Here is a 23,883-nt window from a genome sequence, read left to right as displayed (position 1 = left end):
ATTTCAATGTTTTTATTGTTTTTATTTCAAAGTTATTTTATAAAGAAATCCAGTTTCCCAATTATTCACAAGGAATGCGTTCTAGTTTTTATAAGTACGTACACGCACGGAAAACTTTAAATGCTTCGAAATTTTTATTATTTAACATCTAGGTCTACTTTCTTTCGATTTATTTACTTAGCTTTTTCAAAAATAATATCTATAACGTCTAAAGACTTTTACGTGCGTGTATATACATAAAACGCGTAACTGGAAAACAGCCTTAACTCTTCCAAACATTTCAAGTGCAAATATTTTAGACCAGCTTATCACAATGAATTATTTGATTCTTTACACACTCATTCTGCATTCAACTGTATGTGGGTACTTTGTGAAGTGCATATCTCCCGCTAGGAATCAAATCCATGGTTGAGACATTTCGTTTCCATTAAACTTGGTATTACAATAATACATTGTCCGCTTACACAATGTATAATTCAACTTTTTCAAAATGAAATGTCTTTATGATGCTATTTATGGAGGACTGTTGGGAAAATCCAAGGAAATAAAGCCAATGAAAATACAATTAGTTTTAGCTCTAAAAAAGTATCCCGGTATCTTTTTATTTTCCATCTTCATTTTTTGGTGTTATCTATTGTTAGGTTATCTATCTATCTATCTATCTGCATGCGGCCAACGTTTATTACAGTTTCTAACATCACTCTTTATTTACAACCATTTGCAACGATGCCAAAAAAATCCATTCTTACCAGAGCCTAAAATCGTTACCATCAATTATATAGCATCAGATAAATAATGTAAAAGTGAATATTTACACCTGCCAAAGGAACTAATGTAGGCAATATGGAACGACTAATTTAGTTCCTAGTTACAACCATCATCGCTACCAACATTTAAACCTAATTTCGGTCGGTTTTTTTAGCCGTTATAACGAATTGTTTCATTTTCACATTTCGCGGAAAACCGGACGGTGACACAGCTCAGAACAGAAGATTTTTTTTTGCAATAACAACGATACCATCTTCCGTTAGAAATATAGGCTCATGTGATCACACACTTGATAACGCACCTAATCTTAATAAGTTGAAAACAAATAAATATGATGATCCTATTCCAACATAGTTTACATAAAGAAACTCTGACACTGTAAACTTGACCAACCCTTGAAATGGTTGAATGCACCAATTTTAGCACACGCAACATCGACACAATAATTGTTCGTGCACGCGAGTTTGTGTTTATCGTCTTTTCCTGTTTAGTCAAAATTAAGATTTCAGTAAGTATTAGCTTGCGTCTTCAGTAAAGAAACTCGGTATGATTTCAATTGTGACAAATATTCTCAGTTCAACAGTTGGTTTATTATGGAATAAGGTCCGAGACTCGACGGCGGACAAACTCAAGGACGCCGATTTCCATTTCGCAGCCATCAGCAAGTAGAATCATCAAACGTGTATCTGTAGCAATTGCCCGCTTACAGAATCAACCAGAACGCCGATACAATGTTGCGCATAATATTCATACGAAAACGAAATATAGTAAAAAGAATGTTTGGCGTATGGAAGAGAATGTTCACATGTTTATCAATGTGCCTACAAACGAAACTAGAAACGACCTTAACTATTATTGTCGCAACTGCCGTTTTGTACAATTTTGTACGCAGTCAAAATGATCTCTTTGATGAACCAGATACCGGATTATATGCCGCTGGCGGAAGATGAGCTACCTGATGCGCATGTTGGTGAACCACGTTTAGGATTTAGGAAATTTAGTATGCTTTTCATATCTTTAGCCTCAAAATCGAGCCTTTAGAAGATTTTTGCCGATTTTTTATATAAACAATTTACATGCATGCATGATGATAATTTATGAATTATCGCATCACCGGCAATAATATTTCACAATAATAAAGATATCGAAACACATTTCGGGGAAAAAAAGCCGAATAAATGACCCCTTGGTCCAATTTTACGTCAGGAATCGATTTTTCGGGTCAAAATTACTCTAGTGGGAGGGTGTCATGGTCGGCGTTAGATCATATCGAACTAACGTACATGACGTCATAAATTTTGCAATAACGGAAGTATAATAACAGAAGTCTTACATGAAGTCTTTCTAGAGCTGGTTCATAAAAATGATAAAATAAAAATGGCGATGAATGATGATACATTTATACATTTATAAATGTACACGAAAGTGTAAATGTCTGTTACCCTCATACCCAGTATAGGAGTGATCATATACTCATGTAATAGTATCTCTGGCTTTACCTTAATTACGGTTAGGGTTATTGAAAATTTTATGACGTCATGTACGTTAGTTCGATATGATCTAACGCCGACCGGGCGTCATAGAGTTGTGTCGTATTTTCCAGCCATATGACAACATTCCGAGCACGTAGAACTTATAAAACGCTATTTCTGCGATTCTTTTGTACATCCTACCCACACAAAATTATTCGGAATTATGACAGAAGGATAAATATGATAATTCAGACATTTTAGAACAAAAAAAGCGAAAAAATACGGAATTTGTAAAGTATATGGTTGCTATTGGTGAGTAATTTGAGATAACAATTATAAAGCAACTTATTTTTTTGACTCTTGTTTTGACTTATAATACAAATGCAGCTTATAACTATCTGCTGGTTTGAATATAATATTTAAATAATCTTCTCAAGCGCTATCTTTTGGTGGTATTCAGGGGTCTTAGCCCAAATACTTGCAGGGATATACAGCAGGGATACAGCTTCACGAAGCGGATAGAAAATTCAAAATCCATTCAACGGAATTAAAGATCTTCTAACTCCTATATCAATTAGTTTTTGGATGAGAGCATTATGGCCAATTCGATAGAAGGCCATTTTCTTCCAAATTCTTTTATGATTATATAATGTGTAATTCTTTTATTGTAATTCAAAATTCTTTACTTGTCTCATTAATGTATTAAAACAACATGGATGAAGCAAACTTGTTGTATTTTATTACTCATATATGTGTTATTTTGCTGGCTGTGCATTACATACTTCCCTCCCCCTATATTTAAGTATCAGACACGTAAACAATAATTTTTTAATATCCTTTTGAAATAATCATAATCGATTATTTTTCTTAAATATCCGTTTGATTGTTTCAACTCATAATAGAAAAGATTGATTATTCACTCTCTACTTTTCAAGTAGCCAAGCTGGGTGTCAGCAAAACATAATTCCCACCTGATCCATTTTGGTTTAAAATTTTGATGGAAACTTCTAACACAATGAGCGATGTACCGCTCAAACAAGGCTGGAACTTGTTTGATAAACTTGAATGTGATACAGCGCTTGAAGACCCCCGCTGCGTCCTTCAAATGATGAACACGCAATGATCAGTTGCATGCATTACCAAAATCCGGGGATATCTTTGAAATGGTCTTTTTCTCTGATCGCAGTTCAATATCTTTGAAAGAAACAATATCCTAAGATGATGCTAGACATCTTTTTGAATGAAGAGACTGGAATATGTGTACAATCACCCACGAATACATTGTAGACAAAGAAAATTAGCGAAATTGCTGCCTGGAAATTTCCATATGCTAAAATTAAATAGTGAACATAGCCAGAAGATCGCGAGGAATTCAACGCTAGAATGAATCTGCTTGGGCATATTTTCTTGTAATCAGTCAAAGTTTAGCTTCGGTTAGGTGATGAAATTAACTCGGTATGTCATCAATTGTGACAAGTATTCTTAGTTCAACAGTTGGTTTATTATGGAATAAGGTCAGAGACTCGACGGCAGACAAACTCAAAGACGGCGATGTAACCGATGCTGAAATTCGCAAGATTGTCGTAGCAGAGCTAGACGATATCACGTCTAACATCGATGGCATTTCTACACCAACTTTACTCGCCAGTTATGATTTCCTTCGGGAAGGAATAGATTTACTCAATGTCTCTCTTGATGAATCAAATCCCGAGCAGAAAGCGAGCGGAACTCAGGACAAATCGGATGAACCTTCTAGCGATATTCCGTCTGTTTTCTTGAACCAAGCAGTGAAGCTCACCCGCGCTATGGAAAAGCTCAAAATAAACTCTGGCGAAGAGTTTAAAACTGCAAAAAAAAGATTCGAGGTAGCGCGCATGACCGCAACTACTGCTTTCAGGAATGAGGCATTTAGTATCGAAGATCGAATTTTTGCCGCGAAGCTACAAATCGTTTCAGAAATACTGGAGCACCTCGATAGTCCTGAGACCGCAATCACTGGGTGTTTGTCGTTTTTGAAGACGCTGCATAGCTTACCAGCCATTCAAGAGATATTCACGGTGTATTTAAACGGTGGGGTCAAATCATTGTTTAATAAAGCTAAACGAGTGGAGAATGTCAAGTCGGTTATGTTAATCAACTATGTGTTGTTTCAATATGTTTGGAAATTTAGCAGCAGGCATTTGTTTGAAGTGTCCGCTTGCATGCCAACGATTGAACTTTCTACTAGTAGTTTTTACCCAATAATAAATTGGTATGAAATTTCAACGAGAAAGTCTATGGGAGAAGAATTGCCCACCTTAAATTATTATCCTCCAAACACAAAATTTCTTGATGAGAAAATAGAACCGTACAAATCTGCTGTGAACAGTCAGGGGGATGTTCTTACTCTCTCTTTGTGTGATGACAACATCATCTTTATCCTTAAGACAGGAAAACTTACCCGGGTTGAGGTACCTGAATTTGGACGTTATTTTCCACTAGCGCTTGCTGTTGATATCAATGACAATGTTTACGTGGTGAGCATGTTCTTAAATGGCGGATTCCTGTTGACAATATTGGACGAGAATTTCAATGTAAAAACAGAAAACAGATTGGATTCTTTCCAGACGGAAGATGCGTCTCGTAAAGTTAGGATCGCAATATGCGAAAACAACGATATTATCCTCCAGGAGCCCGGTTTTTTTTATGTTTTTGACAAGACGGGTCAATTTAAGTACAACTTTAAACATGAACTCAGTTTGGGATTTTCATTGAGTATTTCCCAGCAAATTGAAATCATGATACCAACACACGATCATACGGCGGTTCAGATATTCACTAAGGAAGGAAGTCTGAAGAGAACAATAAAAGTACCAGAAGATCACGAGGTATTGAGCGTGGCATTTCACTACGTTGTTTGTAAAATATTGGTTTTAACCATGGTAAGGAAATCTAATTTTTGTTTCATTCTGCGCTACCCTGAAGCAGGCGTGGAGCTGGAGACCCTTTCGCTTTTTGACAGTGGTAAGCATGAAAGATACTCCCGATTACTATCCCATCCAAATGGTTCAGTTGTTGTTGTAAGAGAAGAAAGCATCACTTACCTTTAATGGTCTTTTATATGCAGAATGAATAAGGATTTTGTACAAAAATTTGTATGGAAAACAGTACAAAATACTTGTCTGAAGCAGTACATAAGCGAGAATTAGTATTTTTAGGAAAGTTGTTGTTTTAACGTGGGCGTTTTTTAATAAGTTTAAAAATATTGTAAAACTATTGCTCCATGTTTATGATATACAATAATATACTATTTAGGGCTTAGCAGCGTAATTATATGTAATAGATTGATTATAGTATGAATATAATAAAGATAATCAAGTTTCAGTTGGTCTGTTTCACGGCAAATCTTTGGAAATGGTTAAGGTGACATTAAACCAAACTTGCGACACTCAGCATTCAAGCAAACTTGCCACATGGTGATTTGCATATAATTATACGAATTTGCATTGAACTTTTAACATCTGCCTGGCCTTTTAATTTTTATTATAAAATACATATAGTAAAAGTACAAAAATTGCCGCTGCCCTGGAATATGCCACCGGTTGCCGAACTCAACCAGAACCAGAACAGCCGTTTCGGAAAGTTTTGATGATGAACGAGTGAACGAATTATTTTCATTAGGAGTATACGCTCCTTGCATGGTTGGTAAAAAACTTTTCAAAAAATTATTTTAGTATAATCATAATATTAACGAAAATATTAGTCTCTCACTCGAAATAAATTCCATATTTTTCCGCATCCATGTATTACTCCCTATTTAAATCGTAAAGCATTTATATTGCCTTTTATTATTACTCCGGCGGTGGAGTATTTATTATTACTCCTTAAATTCAACCAGGTGAACTGTTTTACGAATTACAACTGGAGTTGCCGATCGGATTGGAAACAAATTCTCTTATTAAACGGAACAGGTTTATAGCAATGTGCAATTTTGACAACAATATTTGTACGAAACGGATATCTTAAAAGCTAAAATTTCATCGCAAAATACATTTGGTAGACATTGTTTAACATTACAAGTTTAAGTTTATTTAATTCCAAGTGACTATAGATGGCAAAAAAGTTGTATTAATTGCAGAGTAAAACAAATATTCCTGCATTGTCACGCTAGGCTCTACGCTTTTTCCTAGCAAAGAGCCGTTTTAATCCGCATTTCCAAAAATAGGTCCATAAAATGCTTTCTACTAAAATGAAGAATTTTTCAGTCGGCTGTAAGCATTAACAAAATCAGTTATTTAGTTCCCTAAAAAAATTTTCGGGGAGTTTTTATCAAATTTTACGAAATCACAAAAAAATCATTTTTGTTTTGGCCGTGTTTGTTTTTGCGTGTAAAGACTGGTGGTGACTTGGCTTCAACTTCCTGTCAGAAGGTAGCGTTCCAGACTTCCAGTTATATTCATTTCATTGGCAGCTAGGCAATTAGTATGCACGCTTGGCAGTCGTCCGCTATTCGGAAACTTTCGTAGTTTACTTCAAAACATCACGCTATTATCATTCATTACTGTAAAAAACACTCCTACTCTTGTTTTAAATAGTATATAATTGAAAAATAATTGTCAAATGCAGAATCTACAGCAATCCATGTAATTGCCCAGTGAATGCCAGTTGTGTCTAGCCTCCTCCGCAGCAACCTCGTACCCAGGATCTCTTACCTACGCTCCGCAGGCATCTCTCCGTAGGCATTCCTCCTCGACATTCACAGCACAATTCACAGGTAATTTACACTGCACAGAGTTGCCTGCGAAGGAGGCTAAGTAGTCCGAGTAGTTTGTGTGCACTGTACAGCCAAACTTTCAGCGCGCAGCATCGCAAGCTTACGCCTAGATAGGCGTCTTGTTAACCGAATACGTTCGGTCCGTACTGGAAAAATATCAGACCTCCTTTATGAACTTTTATGTACTGTCAAGACCTCGGTCTGATATTTTTCTAGTACGGACCTCAAATTCGGTTAATAATAATAAGTGGTATATATGGCGACCAGATATATAAGGAGCATGAGTTTATAGTTATATACAAATTTAGTATGTATATCCGGTGGTCGCGTGGCGTGGGCGCGTGGATATGACGTAAGAATGACGTTTATTTGGCAAAATTCTGGGAAACCAGTGGGGGATACTCGTTATTATAGGACGGTATATAAAGTGCGTCGCTTAGCATTAGATTTTGTACATTACCCCTTACATCAAACAATTTAACCATTGCATTTCCCTTTCCTAAAACTACGTTAGCCTTGCTTCCGTCTGCAAGTTCTATAAAGTGGCTGTTTGGATCAAAGTTTTTGTCAAAGCTTACAAAACTAGACCTATCATTAATTATGTGGCTGGTCGCCCCAGTGTCCACGAGAAGCTTCGAATTCTTCGTACTCCTGCCTTGACCATCTTTTAACGTAAATGCGAATGAATGTTCATCCAAATCTTGATTCTTCACTTGTCCGTTGATAAGCTTTGCTGCGTCCTTCTTTGCGGCTCTACAATCTCTTGTATTGTGGGTCTTGGTTCGACATTTGGCACACCATTTTTCGCTCTTTAGCCAACATTCAGAACTCTTATGGCCTTTCTTATCACATTTGAAGCATTTTCCGTCGAATTTCGTCTTGGCGGCAAACATCACGTTGTCTTTGCCTTCCGTACTATGGCAACTCTTCTCACTTTCTTCGTAGTTTCGCAGCGCTGTTTTAAATTCGCTGAACGTCATCTGCTTTTCACGTTGAATTATCACCGTAGAGAATGTTTTATAGTTCCTTGGGAGACCTTTTAAAACCATTGCAATTAGTAAGCCGTCGCTTATTATTTCCTCTGCTGCTTTGGGTGCTGTCGCCGCGGTCTCCGCGCGTGTGATGTGGTCCGTTGTGGGCTCGCTTTCTCCTTTTCTCGGTGGGGTCAGTTCGGTGTGCGGGGCTATAGTTCTGGGTTTTCCTTTTCCTTGATAGTGTTCCCTCAGCACGGTTAAAGCCTTTCGACCATCATCTTTTGCCTCCCGTATCACTAGGGACAAGCTTCGGTCGTCAAAACACTGTACAAGTTCGGCGAAGGCATCGGCATTCTTCGACTCATCTAGCTCACGCTCATCGCTGCTAGGCACAAAAATATTGTAAAGTTTTTGGATCCGCATAAACGATAAACACTTTACCTCCCATAATAGCCTTCTGAAGTGCTTACGTCACACAGTTTTCTATCTATACAATTTTGTCCCACTTGTTTTCCAGATTGCATTGCGATTCATTGTTCGAGACCGACATGACGTAAGCACCTCAAAGGTCTATTCGTACTTCGATTCGTTTCCATCGAAGACCAGAGCTCTCCTGGGCCCATAACCTGTTGAGGTTTGTACCGTTGCCATCGCTCTTTTATGAATATACAAAGCACAACATTCAACTTAGGAGTTTTACAAAGGAATATATTTTAATCATATACAAATCACTCATATATATACAGAATTATATCTATGTTAACTATTTGATATATTACATTACATTACCATACACAGTTTACAATTTCGATACATGCAACTGAACTATTTTTATGTTGGTATTTCTGGTAGTCAGAGATTACATTCTTTCATATATGACATTGCGGTTCAGTTATGTTAATTAATCTTATTTTGGATATTTAGAGCATATCTCAACACCCCCACTTGCTCTTGGTGTCCTATTGTGGGCTATTTGTTTGGTGGCGTGCGGCAGGGCGGGCCATCGCTTTAAAATTATATGCGCAATTATGAACCTATGTATACTTACCTAATATGGTCTCTTTAAATTTTTCTAATTTTAATTTACTAGCTGGCTTTGTAAATATGTCTGCAATATTTTCCTCTGTTGAAACGTACTCTAAACTAACTCGTCCTTCCTTCACTTCTTCCCTAATGAGATGGTACCTGATGTCTATATGTTTTGTTCTCTGATGATGAATAGGATTCTTCGCCAGATTCATCGCTCCCTGGTTATCTATCTTTATGAAAGCCTTACCTTCATGTCTACTTACCTTCATGTCGATGCAGAGTTGTTTCAGAAATTTTGCTTCTTGCATCGCGTTTGTCAATGCAATATATTCCGCTTCACAGGTGGATAGTGCCACTGTCGGCTGTTTGCGGCTCTTCCATGATATCAACGGTCCCTTTTGCGCTAGTTGATAGTTGTATCCTGTTATACTCCGTCTATCTGCGATAGATGCTCCCCAATCTGAATCGCAAAAACCTTGAAGAATGAGGGGGTTAATGGACTTTGTGAACGTTAGACCAAATTTTGAAGTACCTTTTAGATATCTCAAAACGTGCTTTGCCTTAGTTAAATCTGCCTGGGTTGGTTTTGACATTTTCTGTGACAATTTTGTCACGATGTAACACAGATCTGGCCTAGTGCCAGTCATTACATATATGAGACTACCTACTATGGCTCTATAAAGCCCGGGGTCCTCCATTTCAGGAGATTCCACTTCCAAAACTTTGTCTACTCCTAACTCACACGGTGTAGAGTATAATATATATGACGGAAAGGATTTGATAACTTTGTTCTATTTCGTGGATTAGATCGATAGAAATAGTACAAACGTGAAACATGTAAACTAGAATTCTATTGTCGTTAGCGGAACACATGTTCTCCACTTTGCGCGCATGCGCTAAGAGTCCTGAACTATATATGTGTCACTGGAATGTTCACATATCTTCGACATCCTCCGGGGGACGGCGTAAGATCTTTGTCCATTCTGAAATTCTATTGACTGCTTTCGTAGCAGAATTTCTCACTGGTCTTTTGCTAACCGGTTTCTCTCGTTCCGTTGAATAATTGACGAGATTTTCTTGGTCATTATGGTTGGTTGTCTCCTTTCCTTCATCTTCATTTGTTGACAATTCCAACGGATATAATTTAGAAATCGGTCTGTTCGTATATCCTGTGCTTGTTCGAATACTTGCCGCTCGGACCAATTCATCACCTCCTCGAATTAGATCTTCAACAACCGCTAGTCTCCAAGTAGATCTCAGATTGTCATCGTGAACTAGAACTACGTCTCCCTTCCTGATAATCTCCTTATTGTCCCCACTAGAACGGTGGAATTCCCGTAGCGACGTTAAATATTCATGTTTCCATCTTTTCCAGAACTGTTGTAGCAGGATAGCTTGTAGTTTCACTCGACGTCGAATATTTGTCTCGCTTCCATAATCTGGGTCTGATAGTTCATCAGCAGAGATTGGTGTGTCAAACGGTAATGACGTGATTCTTCTTCCGTACAACAAGTGCGATGGCGTTAATGGCTCTTCATCGTTTATATCACTTGACACAAACGTAATTGGACGATCATTTAGGATGGCTTCTACCTCGACGATGAGGGTCTGGAGTTCTTCAAGTGTTATCGATGCTCTACCTAGTGTCTTCTTTAATGCCGTCTTTGTTAAACCGACTAGGCGCTCCCAAAAGCCGCCGTACCAGGGCGCACGCTTTGGTATAAATTTCCAGTCGACGCCTTGTCTGCTGAAGGCTTCTTTGAGTGACGGAGATTCAAATAATTCTTTCAGGGTTTGTGCCGAGGCTATGTAGGTGGAAGCATTATCTGAAATCATGGTGAAAGGGAGAGACTTCCGACTTGAAAAACGGCGAAAGGCTAAAAGAAACTTCTCCTCCGATAAATCTGTGACAATTTCTAGATGAACACTTCTTGTTACGGCACACGTAAACAGGCATACGTAGGTCTTTGTTTCTCCAAGTTGGCTTCTGACGTAGAGAGGTCCGGCGAAGTCCACTCCTGTCACGGTGAATGGTGGTCTTTCTTCGACTCTGATTTTTGGTAGAGGTGCGGGGTCTGGGGTCTTAAATGGAGTACCGGTAACTTTCCGACAGGTGACACAGCATCGAAGTAACTTCTTCACATATTGACGTATGGAGGTTATCCAGTAGCTTTGTCGAAGTGCAGTGACGGTGGCATTGATTCCAGAGTGTAATTGTTTATGATGGGTGTCTTGCACGATCAGTTCAGTGAGTCTATCGTTTTTTGGGAGTAGGTATGGAAATCTGGCGAGTTCGCTAAGTGGCGCATTATGTATCCTCCCGCCGCAACGAAGAAATCCGTCTTGGTCTAAGAATAGTCGAAGCTGTCGTACTAAGGGAAGACGAACATGGGAGGATGACGGGGATGTGAGATTGGCGATTTCGTTGCTATAGTGCACAGTTTGGCAATTTTTGATCCACACTTTCAATGCTGTTTGTCTTTCTGCTGTGGAGATTGGCCCTGCGATTCTTGACTTACGAATATTCTGAAGAAAGCGATAGACATAGGTAGTGACAGACAGTAGTTTTGCTAATGAACTGTACCGAGCTGTGTCAATGACGATGTGAATTCCCGACTTTGTGTCTTCTGGGTTAGTTTCGCTTGATGTGATTGTAGTTGGTTCTACCGTCTCTTTTTCGAAAAGGGAGAGGTTTATTATGCGTGAGGGATTCCAAAGTGGCCATTCTGATTCTTGTAGTAACCATGTCGGTCCCTTTTCCCACAAAGACGATGATTGTAACTGGGATGGTGTGATGCCACGGGTAAGCAAATCAGCTGGGTTTTGATCGGTTTTGCAGTGGTTCCAAGTTGATGTGGGAAACTGGTTTTTCATTTCCTTAATGCGATGCATTATGAACTGTTTTAGTGGTTTGTTGTTATTGAGCCAATGTAGTACTATTTCACTGTCGGTCCAGAGCTTTACCTTTAGGTTGGGATATCTGGAACTAAGGGTACAGGATAGGAAATTAGCTAGTCGTGTTCCGATTACGGCCGCCATTAATTCCAACTGGGGAAGGGTTAGTTCCTTCATGGGTGCGACTCGAGATTTTGCCATGATGAGTGACGATTGGTTCTCATTAGTAAGGTATGGGACAGCTCCATAGGCTTTGGGACTTGCATCGACAAATACATGGATGTATGTTGTGGACGTTGGGAAGGGAGTTTGGGGAAAGTATTTCCTTGGTATAGAAATGTTGATTGCTTCTTGTAGATCCTTTGTAATGTTTAACCACTTGTTTTTCAGTTCAAGAGGTAATGGTTCATCCCACTCCAGTTCGTTTTGCCACAGTTCTTGGATGAACAGTTTGGCTTTGATGGTCACAGGTAATAGGAAGCCTAGAGGGTCGTAGATTTTGGAGGAGATTTGCAATACATGACGTTTAGTGATAGTTGAGGGTGGTGTGTAGCCTGGGGTTGATGGGAAGGCTAGAGTATCTGTCGATGGGTTCCATTTTAAACCGAGGATGTTGACTATGGGTTTTGGATCAGCTGTTCCGTCCTTTACAGCTATTTCTTGGAGCGAAGGACTGTTTGTTGTCCAAGAGTGGAGATTGAAGTGTGCATCGTGCATGATAGATCGGGCTTCGTTGTAGTATTGGATACTTCTCGTTTCTTGGTCACAGCCAGAGATAATGTTGTCGACATAAATATTGTCCCTTATGTTTTGAGCTGTGGGTAGATCGTAGTTTTCTAGGTGGGAACGAAGGGTAGCATTCAACATAAAGGGGGAGCTTGTTGATCCAAAAAGAACGGTTTTGAAGCGGAAGGTGTCAAATTTGCTCTCTGGGTTTGTAGGGTCTGACAGCCAAAGAAATCTAGTGAAGTCTCGATCGCTTTCATCGAGTCCAACATGGAGGAAGGCTTTCTCAATGTCGGCGGATAGGCCATAGGTGAATGAGCGGAACCGTAGTAAAATAGCACACATGTCATTTAAGAACGGTGGGCCGGTGAGAAGACAGTCATTCAAACTAGGAGAATTCGGTGATGAGTGAAAGCTGCAGTCGAAGACAACTCTGACTGGTGTTGTTGTCGATTCCTTCTGGATAGGGTGGTGTGGAATGTAATGTGTTTTATCAGTTGGTTTGTTTTCTTCAACCTTTTCAATGAATCCTCGTTTGGTTTGTTCTTTGATAATGTCCCCGTACTGTTTCAGAAGGTCAGGGGTAGCGGTAAGTCGACGTATCATTGCTCGGGTGCGACGCTCACATGCCAAGTAATTGTCTGAGAGTGCTGGTATATCATCTTTCCAAGGGAATTTAGCTGTATAACTGCCATTTGGGTTTCTGGTAATGGAGGTGTTAATGTAGTTTCCCAGGAAATCTCCTTGGTTTTCGGTGTGGGAGGGTGGAGTGATGCCGATCGACTCGAGGGACCAAAACGTTTCTAGGTCAAATTCTGTTTGCTTGGTAGATTTGATTGCTTGTAACAAATTTACAAGTGTAGTGGGAGGTCGGAAGGGTGATGGTAATGGCCCAGAAAGGAGATAGCCGAGTTTGGACGCAACAGCAGTGGGGCCCTGGCCGCGAATCACTTTGTCTTCTATAATATCCCAATAATGGTCAGCTCCAATAAGTAATGATACGCGAAAGTCCTCTTGAGTTGTTATAGGATGTGCTAGGGTTAGATCCTTCAGATGTGGCATGTCGGTTATGTGCTGGCGAAGTGGGATCTGGAGGGGTGTTGCTATCTCATCAACTACAAGAACTTCCAATGGAATTCGTTGTCCAGTACGAGTAATGATAAAAACCGTGGTCAATGGGAGGTGACGTCTAGATGGGGTTTGGGCACCAAAGGCTGATAGTGAAATTTCCTCTGTTTGGGTGGGCAAAACTCCGAGTTGCTTCGTTAGATCGGTGGTAATAAAGGACCGTTGAGCTCCTTCATCAAGAAGGATATTGGCATCACATGTTAGTTGCCCTGTGCTGACAGTTGCAATTGCTCTTTTTAGGAGGGAAACATGCCGTACTGTTGCGGAATGGGTGGATGGGACAAGGGTTGCATGGGTAGATGTTGATTGTTGTGTATTTGCCATAGAGGAGGGAACCTGAGGATTGCTTTGTGTGTTTTGAGGAGTAGGGAGGGAAGGTTGGGGTGGAAATGTAGGGGGAGGAGGTGGTGTTGTTGATTGGGGACATAGGGTAGTATGGTGTTTACTCTTACATTTCAGACAACGGAATTTTGATTGGCAGTTAGATGATTTGTGATTTCCTAGGCAATTGAAACACAGTTTTTCCCTTTTTACTATTGACCATCTCTCTTGACAATCCTTTACAACATTACAGTTGTGGGTAGGGTGTGGTCCTTTGCAGTAGGCACATCGTTTTATGACATTTCCTGGCTTGTGCTTGGTGGTATAATGCTGGTTCCCTTGTGTTTGTGTTAGAAATGAACCCGCTGTTGTGTGTTTAGGTGATGGTAGTTTGGCTTGCATGAGGCTGGAATGAACCCCAGCTTCTAGAATTCTTATTTCTTTACGAATAGATTCTCTTAGTTGTGTAAATTTCCATTCATGACTGTCATGGTCGCGGGCCAAGTTTGTTCGGACTTGCTGTGGCAATTTCCCCAGAATGATTGGGACTAGGAGGTCTCCATAATTGCTGTGGGATTTTCCAAGAGATTCCAAACCCCTGATGTGGTTCTCCATTGTGTCATAGAATAGTTGTAAACTTGCTAGTTCATAGTTGGGGTTTGGCAATTCAAGTAAACAGTGCATGTGTGCATTAATCACCTTGGTTGGGTCACCAAATCGTTCCTTTAGGAGTTGGACAGCTTTGGTATAGTTGTGATTTGTAAGGGGAAACCCTGTAATAGCTCTTGATGCATCCCCCACCAGTTGGGCCTTAAGATAACTAAACTTTTGTACATCTCCTAGGGTTGGATTGGTGTGGACTGTGGCTTCAAATGAGTCCCAGAATGTAAACCACTGTAGTGGGTTCCCAGAAAATGTTGGAAGGTTTAATTTTGGTAAACGACTATTTTGATTGAGAGGGCTAGGGTGATGGGGGGTAGTTGATGGTGGGGTTGTTGGAAGTACTGGTGTAACAACTGGGGTTTCTATTTGTAATTGAGTCTCTGTAGGAGGGGGGACAGTCTCTTGTTGAGCAATCTCATTAGGGGTCCCCGAGTGTGTTTGATCATTTGTGTTGACGGATGTTGAGGAGGTTTGATCGCTTGCATTTTCTACGACTACTTGAGGTACTTCAGAGGGAGGGTTACTCGGAGACAACTTAGTTGATTGAAAGCGTTCAATAGTGCTACTTATCTGTGCTATTGTCTCGTCAATTTCTTCTTTGATGCCTTCAGATTGGGATATTTCTTTCTCGAGTTCTTTCGGTTCTTCGACCAACGCTACGATTTTTTCGTCCAGTTCTTCCAGAATCGACCTTTTCCGAGTCAATTGATCAATGATTCGCTTTATCGATGTAATATCACTGTCCGTTAGAGAATCCTCTTTCGTTAGAATATTTGCCGCCTTCTTGATTGTTTGTGTCAAATGGGCTCGATAGCCAGCTCGTGATGCTTGCAATTTTGGTAGATTTTCCGCCATAATCCTGGTCACGGCACCAAATTATGTAGAGTATAATATATATGACGGAAAGGATTTGATAACTTTGTTCTATTTCGTGGATTAGATCGATAGAAATAGTACAAACGTGAAACATGTAAACTAGAATTCTATTGTCGTTAGCGGAACACATGTTCTCCACTTTGCGCGCATGCGCTAAGAGTCCTGAACTATATATGTGTCACTGGAATGTTCACATATCTTCGACACACGGCGTCGGCTTTGGCTTACAGTCGGTCATTTTGAATTTCTCAAGAATCTTTTCAATAAATTTCAATGTACCGGGTTTGATTCATTTTAATTGTGTTTTCACTGCATTGAAATTCAGTGCCTAAAAACCATTTTAGAATCCCTAGGTCAGTCATTTTAAACCTTTCTTTAAGAGACTTTTTCACGCTCTGTAGTGAATTTGAATCACTCGAAGTAATTATGATATCGTCGACCCAAACGATTACGATCACACATCGTTCATCATCTATTGTACGCACATACACACATGGATCTGCAAGAGATTGAATAAAGTTTTCGTTTATCAAATATTGATGGAGTAGATTATTCCAATTCCTACCGCTTTGTTTTAGACCGTATAGCGACTTTTTCAGCTTACAAACTAACGTTTCACCGTTTTCACCGCTATCACTTCGCTTTTCAAAACCTTCGGGTTGTTCTATATATATTTCGCAATCAATTGGCGCATTAAGGTATGCTGTTTTCACATCCATTTGGTGAATAATCATGTCGTTTTGCACGGCACGTTGTAATAACATTCGGATCGAACTCATGCGTGCAGTTGGTGCAAACGTTTCTTGGTAATCTATATCTGAAACTTGCGAATACCCTTTCGCTACAAATCTAGCTTTATATGTTTCCTCTCCCTCTTGATTTGTTTTTATAGTGTAAACCCACTTTGCCCCCACTACCTGTCTAATGTCTATCCTTAGGTCGCGGTACTAAATCAAAAGTGTCGTTATCTGTCAACGCTTTCATCTTAATTTCCATTGCCTTTTGCCATTTGTTTGCCTCAGGCAACTCAAGTGCTTGTTTATAGCACACTGGAATGTTCGCAACTCTATAGCAATAATCAACAGTGTAATTAACATTCTCACCTAATGTGTCATCTAATTTGCTTTGATCGAAATAATTTGGCTTATTGCGAACCCTTGTTGGATACCTATCTCCCTCGGTAACCATTTCGGTGTTGTTTGTTGCATTCTCGCTGTTTGTTTCGAGATGATTCGTACTTCCCTCAACTGTTCCCGACATTTTGGGGTTTTCCTTACCGATATTCGAAGGTTTTCTGTCGGGTATCAACTCATCAAGATCGTTGAGGTTATTATCATTGCCTTGGAAGTTGTCAATAAATTACACACATTATAGTTTGGGAAGAGTCGAGCTCTGTGACGTCCATATCTCCTCTGTGCGACTGACGAAGATATATTGTAAATTTTACTTTGAAATTGAAGTTGCTTTTTTCGGCTGTTTGTATTCCAGTGAATTCCGTTGAGTTGCTAGCAAAGTCATGTCGTCCTGGTTAGTTAACGTGCAATGTAAAAAGATATTCAGAGATGCAAGAAATAAGTTAGTTTCAATTCTGCACCCAATGCTCAATGATTTTGACTACAAAGGTGAAAAGTTGGACATCAAAGACATTGCAGAATTCATGAGTAAGTTTGGAGTGGATTACTCCGTGTTGACAGTGGACCTAGACTTGGAGTTACTAATACTTGTAAAGACCGAAGAAGGAGTTGATATCAAGAACAAGCCATTTTTGTACGCGGTAAGTACGCAAACAAATATCGCAACTTCATATAGACAGAACTAAATATGAAATATTATATGTACACATAATTATATTATTGACAGCATTCCATGATGTAGATCCTACAGTGGACATAGGTTAACATTTAGAATAATTCACGCAGAATATATATTATCAGAAGTATAACTGGAGATTATTATTTTAATTTTTGTGTCCTCAAATATTCCCAAATTGCACACTTCATGCACATGCACGACACTTCCTAGATTGATGGCAGCTCTGTGGCAATTACTTGCCTTCGTAAAACGAATAAGCATAACTGAATGTCCTGGGCAGCATTTATTTTCCCAGGCAGAACTAAATATGAAATATTATATAAATTATACAAATATATTATTGAGAGCATTCCATGATGTAGATCTTACAGTGGACATAGGCCAACATTTAGAACAATTCACTCAACACATATGCAGAATAGATATTATCAGAAGTGTAACTAGAGATTATTTTTGTGTCCTCAAATTTTCCCAAATTGCACACTTCATGCACATGCCATGACACATACTTCCTGGGCTAGCTGGATTGATGGCACCCTGTGAATTTTTTACTGCAGCAATTATAGAACACTTGGGCAACCCAACTCTTAACAGCTAGGGAATGTTATATATATAATCTTATAGATATATGTTCCTTGTCATATGTTACATGGGACTTTCACAGAACAAGAATAGACACTATTTTTTATGGGGCATTTCTATACTCTAAAATTGATGCTCTAATTAACAGATCTTTAACGTAATCCACCATTGGCGTGGTACCCAAATAGTTCAACTTTATGCAAAAATTATGCAACTTTGTGCAAATATATTACAATGAGAAGTTCTTATCCATAAGAAAAATTGCTGTCAAAGATAAATGATTTAATTGAAAAAATGAAGAACCAGTGGCATATAGTTATACCTGTCATGATTATAAGGCAAATTAATGTTAACATCAATGAATCAAATATATAATTTTTTCAAATTTAATTTATTCATTATAATAAACCATGCATGGGCAGCCCAGACTTGACAAATTTAACTGGCACATGTGATACTCGCATGTGTGTTGCACATAATTTTAATTTGTCTACTTAGTTGTTTACGAATTAGGCAAAGTAAGCATAACACACACTTGTAAGTGCCACATGAACCAGTCTAAATCTGGTCTGCCTATTATATACAATGTACCACAATAAACTGAGAAGATAAAACTTGGCTAAGAAGTTACAGATTATAGGTCTATAATACACCAGAATGTATAGTTAAAACAATTAATTAGATCAATATTAATTAATATGTTTTCCTAATAATCGGTACAGTAACAATAGTGAATTTGTTATTTGGAATGATGCTAAGGTGGACGTCAATTATACTTAATTTTACATCTGTTTTGCTGAACTTCAGACAATATAGGCAATTTGATATTTGATGATCACACTTTCTACATTCTAATATGCTGTAACTTTGAGCATGGAATCTGCATTTTTGAAAACTGATTTATTTGTGAACTTAGTTCCCAAAACCAATTGCAATACCAGGTAGCACCTTATTAATATAATGTCTTTTAAACGGTTGTTTTTTATCACAATATGCCATTAAATAAAATGGTTGCTTTACTAAATATCATACATGTATATATATATATATATGTTTAAAACAACGAAATGCAGTCAACCATGACAACGCATCCCTCAACTACCACTCATATCAGATCAACTTCAAAACAACCAATCAGACGCTCTCAACGTATACAGAGTCTTAAAGAACAGCGCGAAACTTAAATATATAAAGCTATACACATGTAAATAATTTAGATATTCTGAAGAAGACTCGAAGTACCGAGTCGAAAGCTCAATAAAAAACAATTTTAAATCCGGAGAACATTCATTGATAAATATAATATTATATTATATATATATATATATATTATTATTATATATATATTATATATATATTATTCTATTATATAGATGGGGGTATTTTACTGAGAACTAAAACTAAAAACACTCGTAGAACTCATACGCCACTACATCCGGGATAAAGTGCGTATTTTCCGCCATGTCGTGACATAACAGGTTTCAAAAATTTCCCATTTCGTTGTTGTGAAAATGCAAATAGTCTTTGGTTCGTATATAAAACGGAATTAACGTTGGAAATACAAACGAAAACATTTAACAGTATTCTACTTTAATGTTTAGGTTATAATTTAATTAAATTATATTTAACATAATTATAATAGTGGTTTTCTTTTATAATGGTCTTTCGCGGCTCTGTGTTGTACGTCGTCTTTATACATGTGTATTTTTGTCACTCGGAATTTAGTCCATATACTAAACAGGATATACACGGTTCGCTCGAATATATGGATTTTATTTATGTTCTGGTGTCAGAAACAATATTTCACTCGTTCGCTGCGCTCACTCGTGAGATATTATTTTTGCCACCCGAACATAAAATCCATATCTACTCGCATTTTACTGATGCTCAAATACATATTGTCAGGTCAGGCTTAGTCCACGAGGCTTTATATATTTAAGCATTGCCTAAAAAATCAGCTGGAATGTTTTACTATTGGTACAGGACTATGCAGTGAAGGATCATTCTGTACGTTATTTTCTTGTCCACTCACAGACAATTAAGAAGTGTATAGATAAAATCTAGAATATATATAAAGCTCATGGCATTCAAGTTAAACTCAAGGTACCCATGGCCATCTGCGAAGTCAACAGACAATCAAATTTCTCTATTCATTAAAATAAGATTGGCTACTCACTTCCGGCTTGCAAAGTGTATTAAAATAGTTTTATACAACCGGCCCCAGGTTTGATTGTAAACTGCACTTGAGCACAAATACACTTGTATAGTGAGTGGAGTTATAGTTTGCTTTTACACAAATTATGGTTGAAAATACACATATTTGTTTTGTTTTCTACACACTCTTTCTCTTTCTTTTATTCAGCTGTAAATTTCCTTTCGTATATTATTATAATTCACAGGCCCAAAGACTATATGCAGTACAACTACTCTGCATTCCTTTCCATGAACTTTCAATAGTGGAAGAAGTTATTGCATTGAACACGTCTAATGTGAAGACAAGTTTCCTATACAATACAGGTAGAAGTATTGCTAATATGTTTTTATTAACTGGCTTATTTTAGTTCTTTACATGTAACCTGTTGTAATGCATAATTACAAATTACAAAAGAATAGTAGCGCAGCGAAGTCGCAGGTAGTTACGAAGTTGCAGATTTTTTAGTATGGAAATTTATTGATTTGAAAAGGTTCTGTCTTAAAACCAGAATATCAAAGTACAGTAAATTTAACACCATATCCAACTCATGCTGAAAGGGCTAAACCGAGTGAAACATGCATATATGAGGCCAGTGAAGGGACCTAGCTATACTACACTCGAATATAGCTACCTACTGTATATATAAGCTGTTCTGCGATCTGATTGCTCGAGATAATAATCGTATATCAGCTCAGCAATCATCGTATATCAGCTCAAAAAGAAAATAGCCGACAGTTTTGCTTAGGGGTGATAAAGAAGGAAAAACTATTAAGAAAGCCATGAAATGAATGGCCATATAGTAGCATACATGTGATGGGTCAATTAAGTGAGTAAGTGATTGATCTCTGCTGTGTTCCGAGGCTTGTTTCCTCAATAGGCTGCTTTGATAAATATGATTATCATGCATATATCATTCATTCTCTCGCTGTAGGTCGATGTGGCTCAACTCTGCTCTGCAAAGTGCTCGATCAACTCCCAAGAGTTCAGTCGATATCTGAGCCTGATGTGTTTGCTATCTTAGCACGTCATTTTGACGAAAGAATGGTTGGTTGCTATCCTAAGGCACGTACGAAGAAGGCGACGTTGATCACAATCACCCGTGTCGCAATTCTTCTACTCAACAATTATTTTTTATTTCGCGCTCCAGATAAAATTTGTATCTGCTACAAGCTCAGATCCGAGACCACGCACGCAGCGGAGCTGCTGCAGAAAGCCATGCCAAGTGCCAAAAATATCTACTTGTATCGGAACTGTTTTAGCTTTGGTGAATCGTATGCCCGTGTCCGTGTTGAAGGAAATTACAACCTATACTGGCTTATCTCTACCCTTAGAGTTGATTCTACATATCTTTGGTATAAATCTAAGTATTGCCACCCACGTGTAAACAATTGTTTTTATCAAAACATGGGGAATAACCCAGAAAATGAAAATGTTCCATTTAGACATGGCTTCTACTGGTGTTTCACCTACATTTGGTGGCGCAATATTGAGAAAGCTATAACTATGATACAAACATACCCTGACCATTTTTTTCATGCGATATTACGATACGAAGATTTATCAATCAGAAAAGAGGAACTTGCTTTAATAGTTGCAAGAAAACTCGGCTATCTGGAAGAAAACGAGTCTTCTAGTGTAGAGGCGAGGATGCTTAGTTCGATTACAAGCGTGTTTAAATCGAACAGTCAGTCAGGCACTGAAATGGCATCAAAGCGAGATGTAGAGAACAAAGATGACGTCTGGTATGGTGAATGGGAGAAACAGCAGATTAATGATGTTCTACAATATCTTGGCCGTACTGTTAGGAATGGAGATTTTTTTATACCTGGAACCATCTAAGAATATCTGCAATATGTTTGGAAATTCAGCGGCAAGTATTTGTTTGAAGTGCCCGCCTGCATGCCAACGATTGAACTTCTTGATCATAGCTTCCACCCAATAATAAATTAGAAAGAAATTTCAACGAGAAAGTCTATGGGAGAGGAATTGCAAAATTTGAGTTTTTATGCTCCGCACACACTGAAATACCTCCTCGATGAAAATATAGAAGTGTACAAGTTTGCTGTGAACAGTCAGGGGGAAGTTCTTACTGTTTCCGGTGACGACATCATCATCACCCTTAGGACAGGAGAAATTAAGCGGGTTGAAGTACCTGAACTTGGACGTTATTTTCCCATGGCGCTTGTTGTTGATGTCAACGACAATGTTTACGTGGTGAGAATGCTTTTTACTGGCGGATTCCTGTTGACAATATTGAACGACAATTACACTATAAAAGCAGAAAACAGATTGGATACTCTCTGGACGGAAGATGCGTTTCAGAAAGTTAAGATCGCGATATGCAAAAACAAAGATATCATCCTCCAGAAACTCGGTCTTTTTTATGTTTTTGACAAGACGGGTCAATTGAAATGCGAGTTTGAACATTAAGTCAGTTGGGGATTTTCATTGAGAATTTCCCATCAGAATGAAATCATGGTACTAACAAGTGTTTCTGAGACGGTTAGAATATACACCAAGGAAGGAAATCTGAAGAGAACAATAAAAGTCCCAGAAGATAATTTTGTTTGGAGCGTGGCATTTCACTACGTAATTTGTAAAATATTGGTCTTAACTAGGCTAAGGAAAACTGATTCGTTTTTCATTCTGCGCTATCCCGAAGCAGGCGAAGAGCTGGAAACCATTTCGTTTTTTGATAGGGGTATTACAGGTAAGTATGCCCGATTAGTATCGTATCCAAATGGTCCTGTTGTCGTTTTACGAGAGAGAAGCATCACCTACCTTTGATGATCGTGTATATAAAGTATAAACAAACATTCTTAACAAAAAAACTGTATATAGAAAGCAGTATATACTTGTCTGAAGTAGAACAGACGTTATTGAACAGTTCATTTGCTTTTCACTGAGTTTTCTAAAATATTTATGATTTCTGCAAGCCAACTGATAAATTTGATTAAATGAATCGAAACGCTTCTATTGCCGCGACTGTATAAGCAGACAGTAGGTGTAGAGTTTTTGAAATTTGTAGAGTAACATTAAGTGGTCCTGTTTCTGTTGCAAGATAGACCAGCATATAACTTTTTAATAACGACATTGTTTTATAATGTTTTAATAACGACATTGATTTAATGCGAAAATTTTCTTTATAACATCTATACAGATAAAAGTGTATTAATTATATATTTTATGATATAATTTAGTGAAAATTTCGGCTCTGCATTGTAATGTCATAATAATAGATTGATCATGTTATAAACATAATAAACAAGATTAGTCCTGTTTCAGTTTGTCTTATTCATGGTAAATCTTTAAGAGTTGAATCGTTCAACCAAACTTTGACCTAAACTGAGATTAATTGATACTATACCTTGACGATTTTACCTCAAGTGAGATAAGATCAATAGAAATTCAATACCACTGTTTCTAAAATTAATAGAAATCGAACACACAATGATTTTTGTATCCATTAACAAATACACGCGTGGAGGTTTTCTCAAGTGAACTTCTCTTCTTAAAGTAATTCTCACGTGATCAAACATGCATGTGCTATCGTCTCCTTAGTTACGTTTTCTGGTATTAATAGGAGTTAACTACACGCGCAAGATACAGTAGCCATGATAAGAGCATTGCAGCAAAAAACTGATGGTGGGAGAAAAAACTGTTGCCTTAAGGCTAAAAGTAAATATATAC

General features: G+C 38.2%; 1 protein-coding gene across 1 annotated transcript; it reads left to right on the top strand.

Moving 5' to 3' along the window:
- Positions 1–17,075: 17,075 nt before the first annotated feature.
- LOC114537978 lies at positions 17,076–23,300 on the top strand. The gene is made up of 3 exons (XM_028559089.1): positions 17,076–17,379; positions 20,399–20,516; positions 21,125–23,300. The coding sequence occupies exons 1-3, from the start codon at positions 17,122–17,124 to the stop codon at positions 22,030–22,032; spliced, it is 1,284 nt and encodes a 427-aa protein (XP_028414890.1). The 5' UTR covers positions 17,076–17,121; the 3' UTR covers positions 22,033–23,300.
- Positions 23,301–23,883: the final 583 nt, after the last annotated feature.

Source organism: Dendronephthya gigantea, unplaced genomic scaffold, assembly GCF_004324835.1.
Source record: "Dendronephthya gigantea isolate DGI-Jeju-01 unplaced genomic scaffold, DenGig_1.0 000171F, whole genome shotgun sequence".
Taxonomy (NCBI): domain Eukaryota; kingdom Metazoa; phylum Cnidaria; class Anthozoa; order Malacalcyonacea; family Nephtheidae; genus Dendronephthya; species Dendronephthya gigantea.
This window is presented reverse-complemented; position numbering and strand designations above follow the sequence as displayed.

Bases quoted from the DNA above. Each gene is read 5' to 3' on its own strand.
- LOC114537978 (XM_028559089.1), top strand. From the start codon at position 17,122: ATGTCGTCCTGGTTAGTTAACGTGCAATGTAAAAAGATATTCAGAGAT. The intron at 17,380-20,398 runs GTAAGTACGCAA...TATAATTCACAG, and splicing joins ACAAGCCATTTTTGTACGCG to GCCCAAAGACTATATGCAGT. The intron at 20,517-21,124 runs GTAGAAGTATTG...CTCTCGCTGTAG, and splicing joins AAGTTTCCTATACAATACAG to GTCGATGTGGCTCAACTCTG.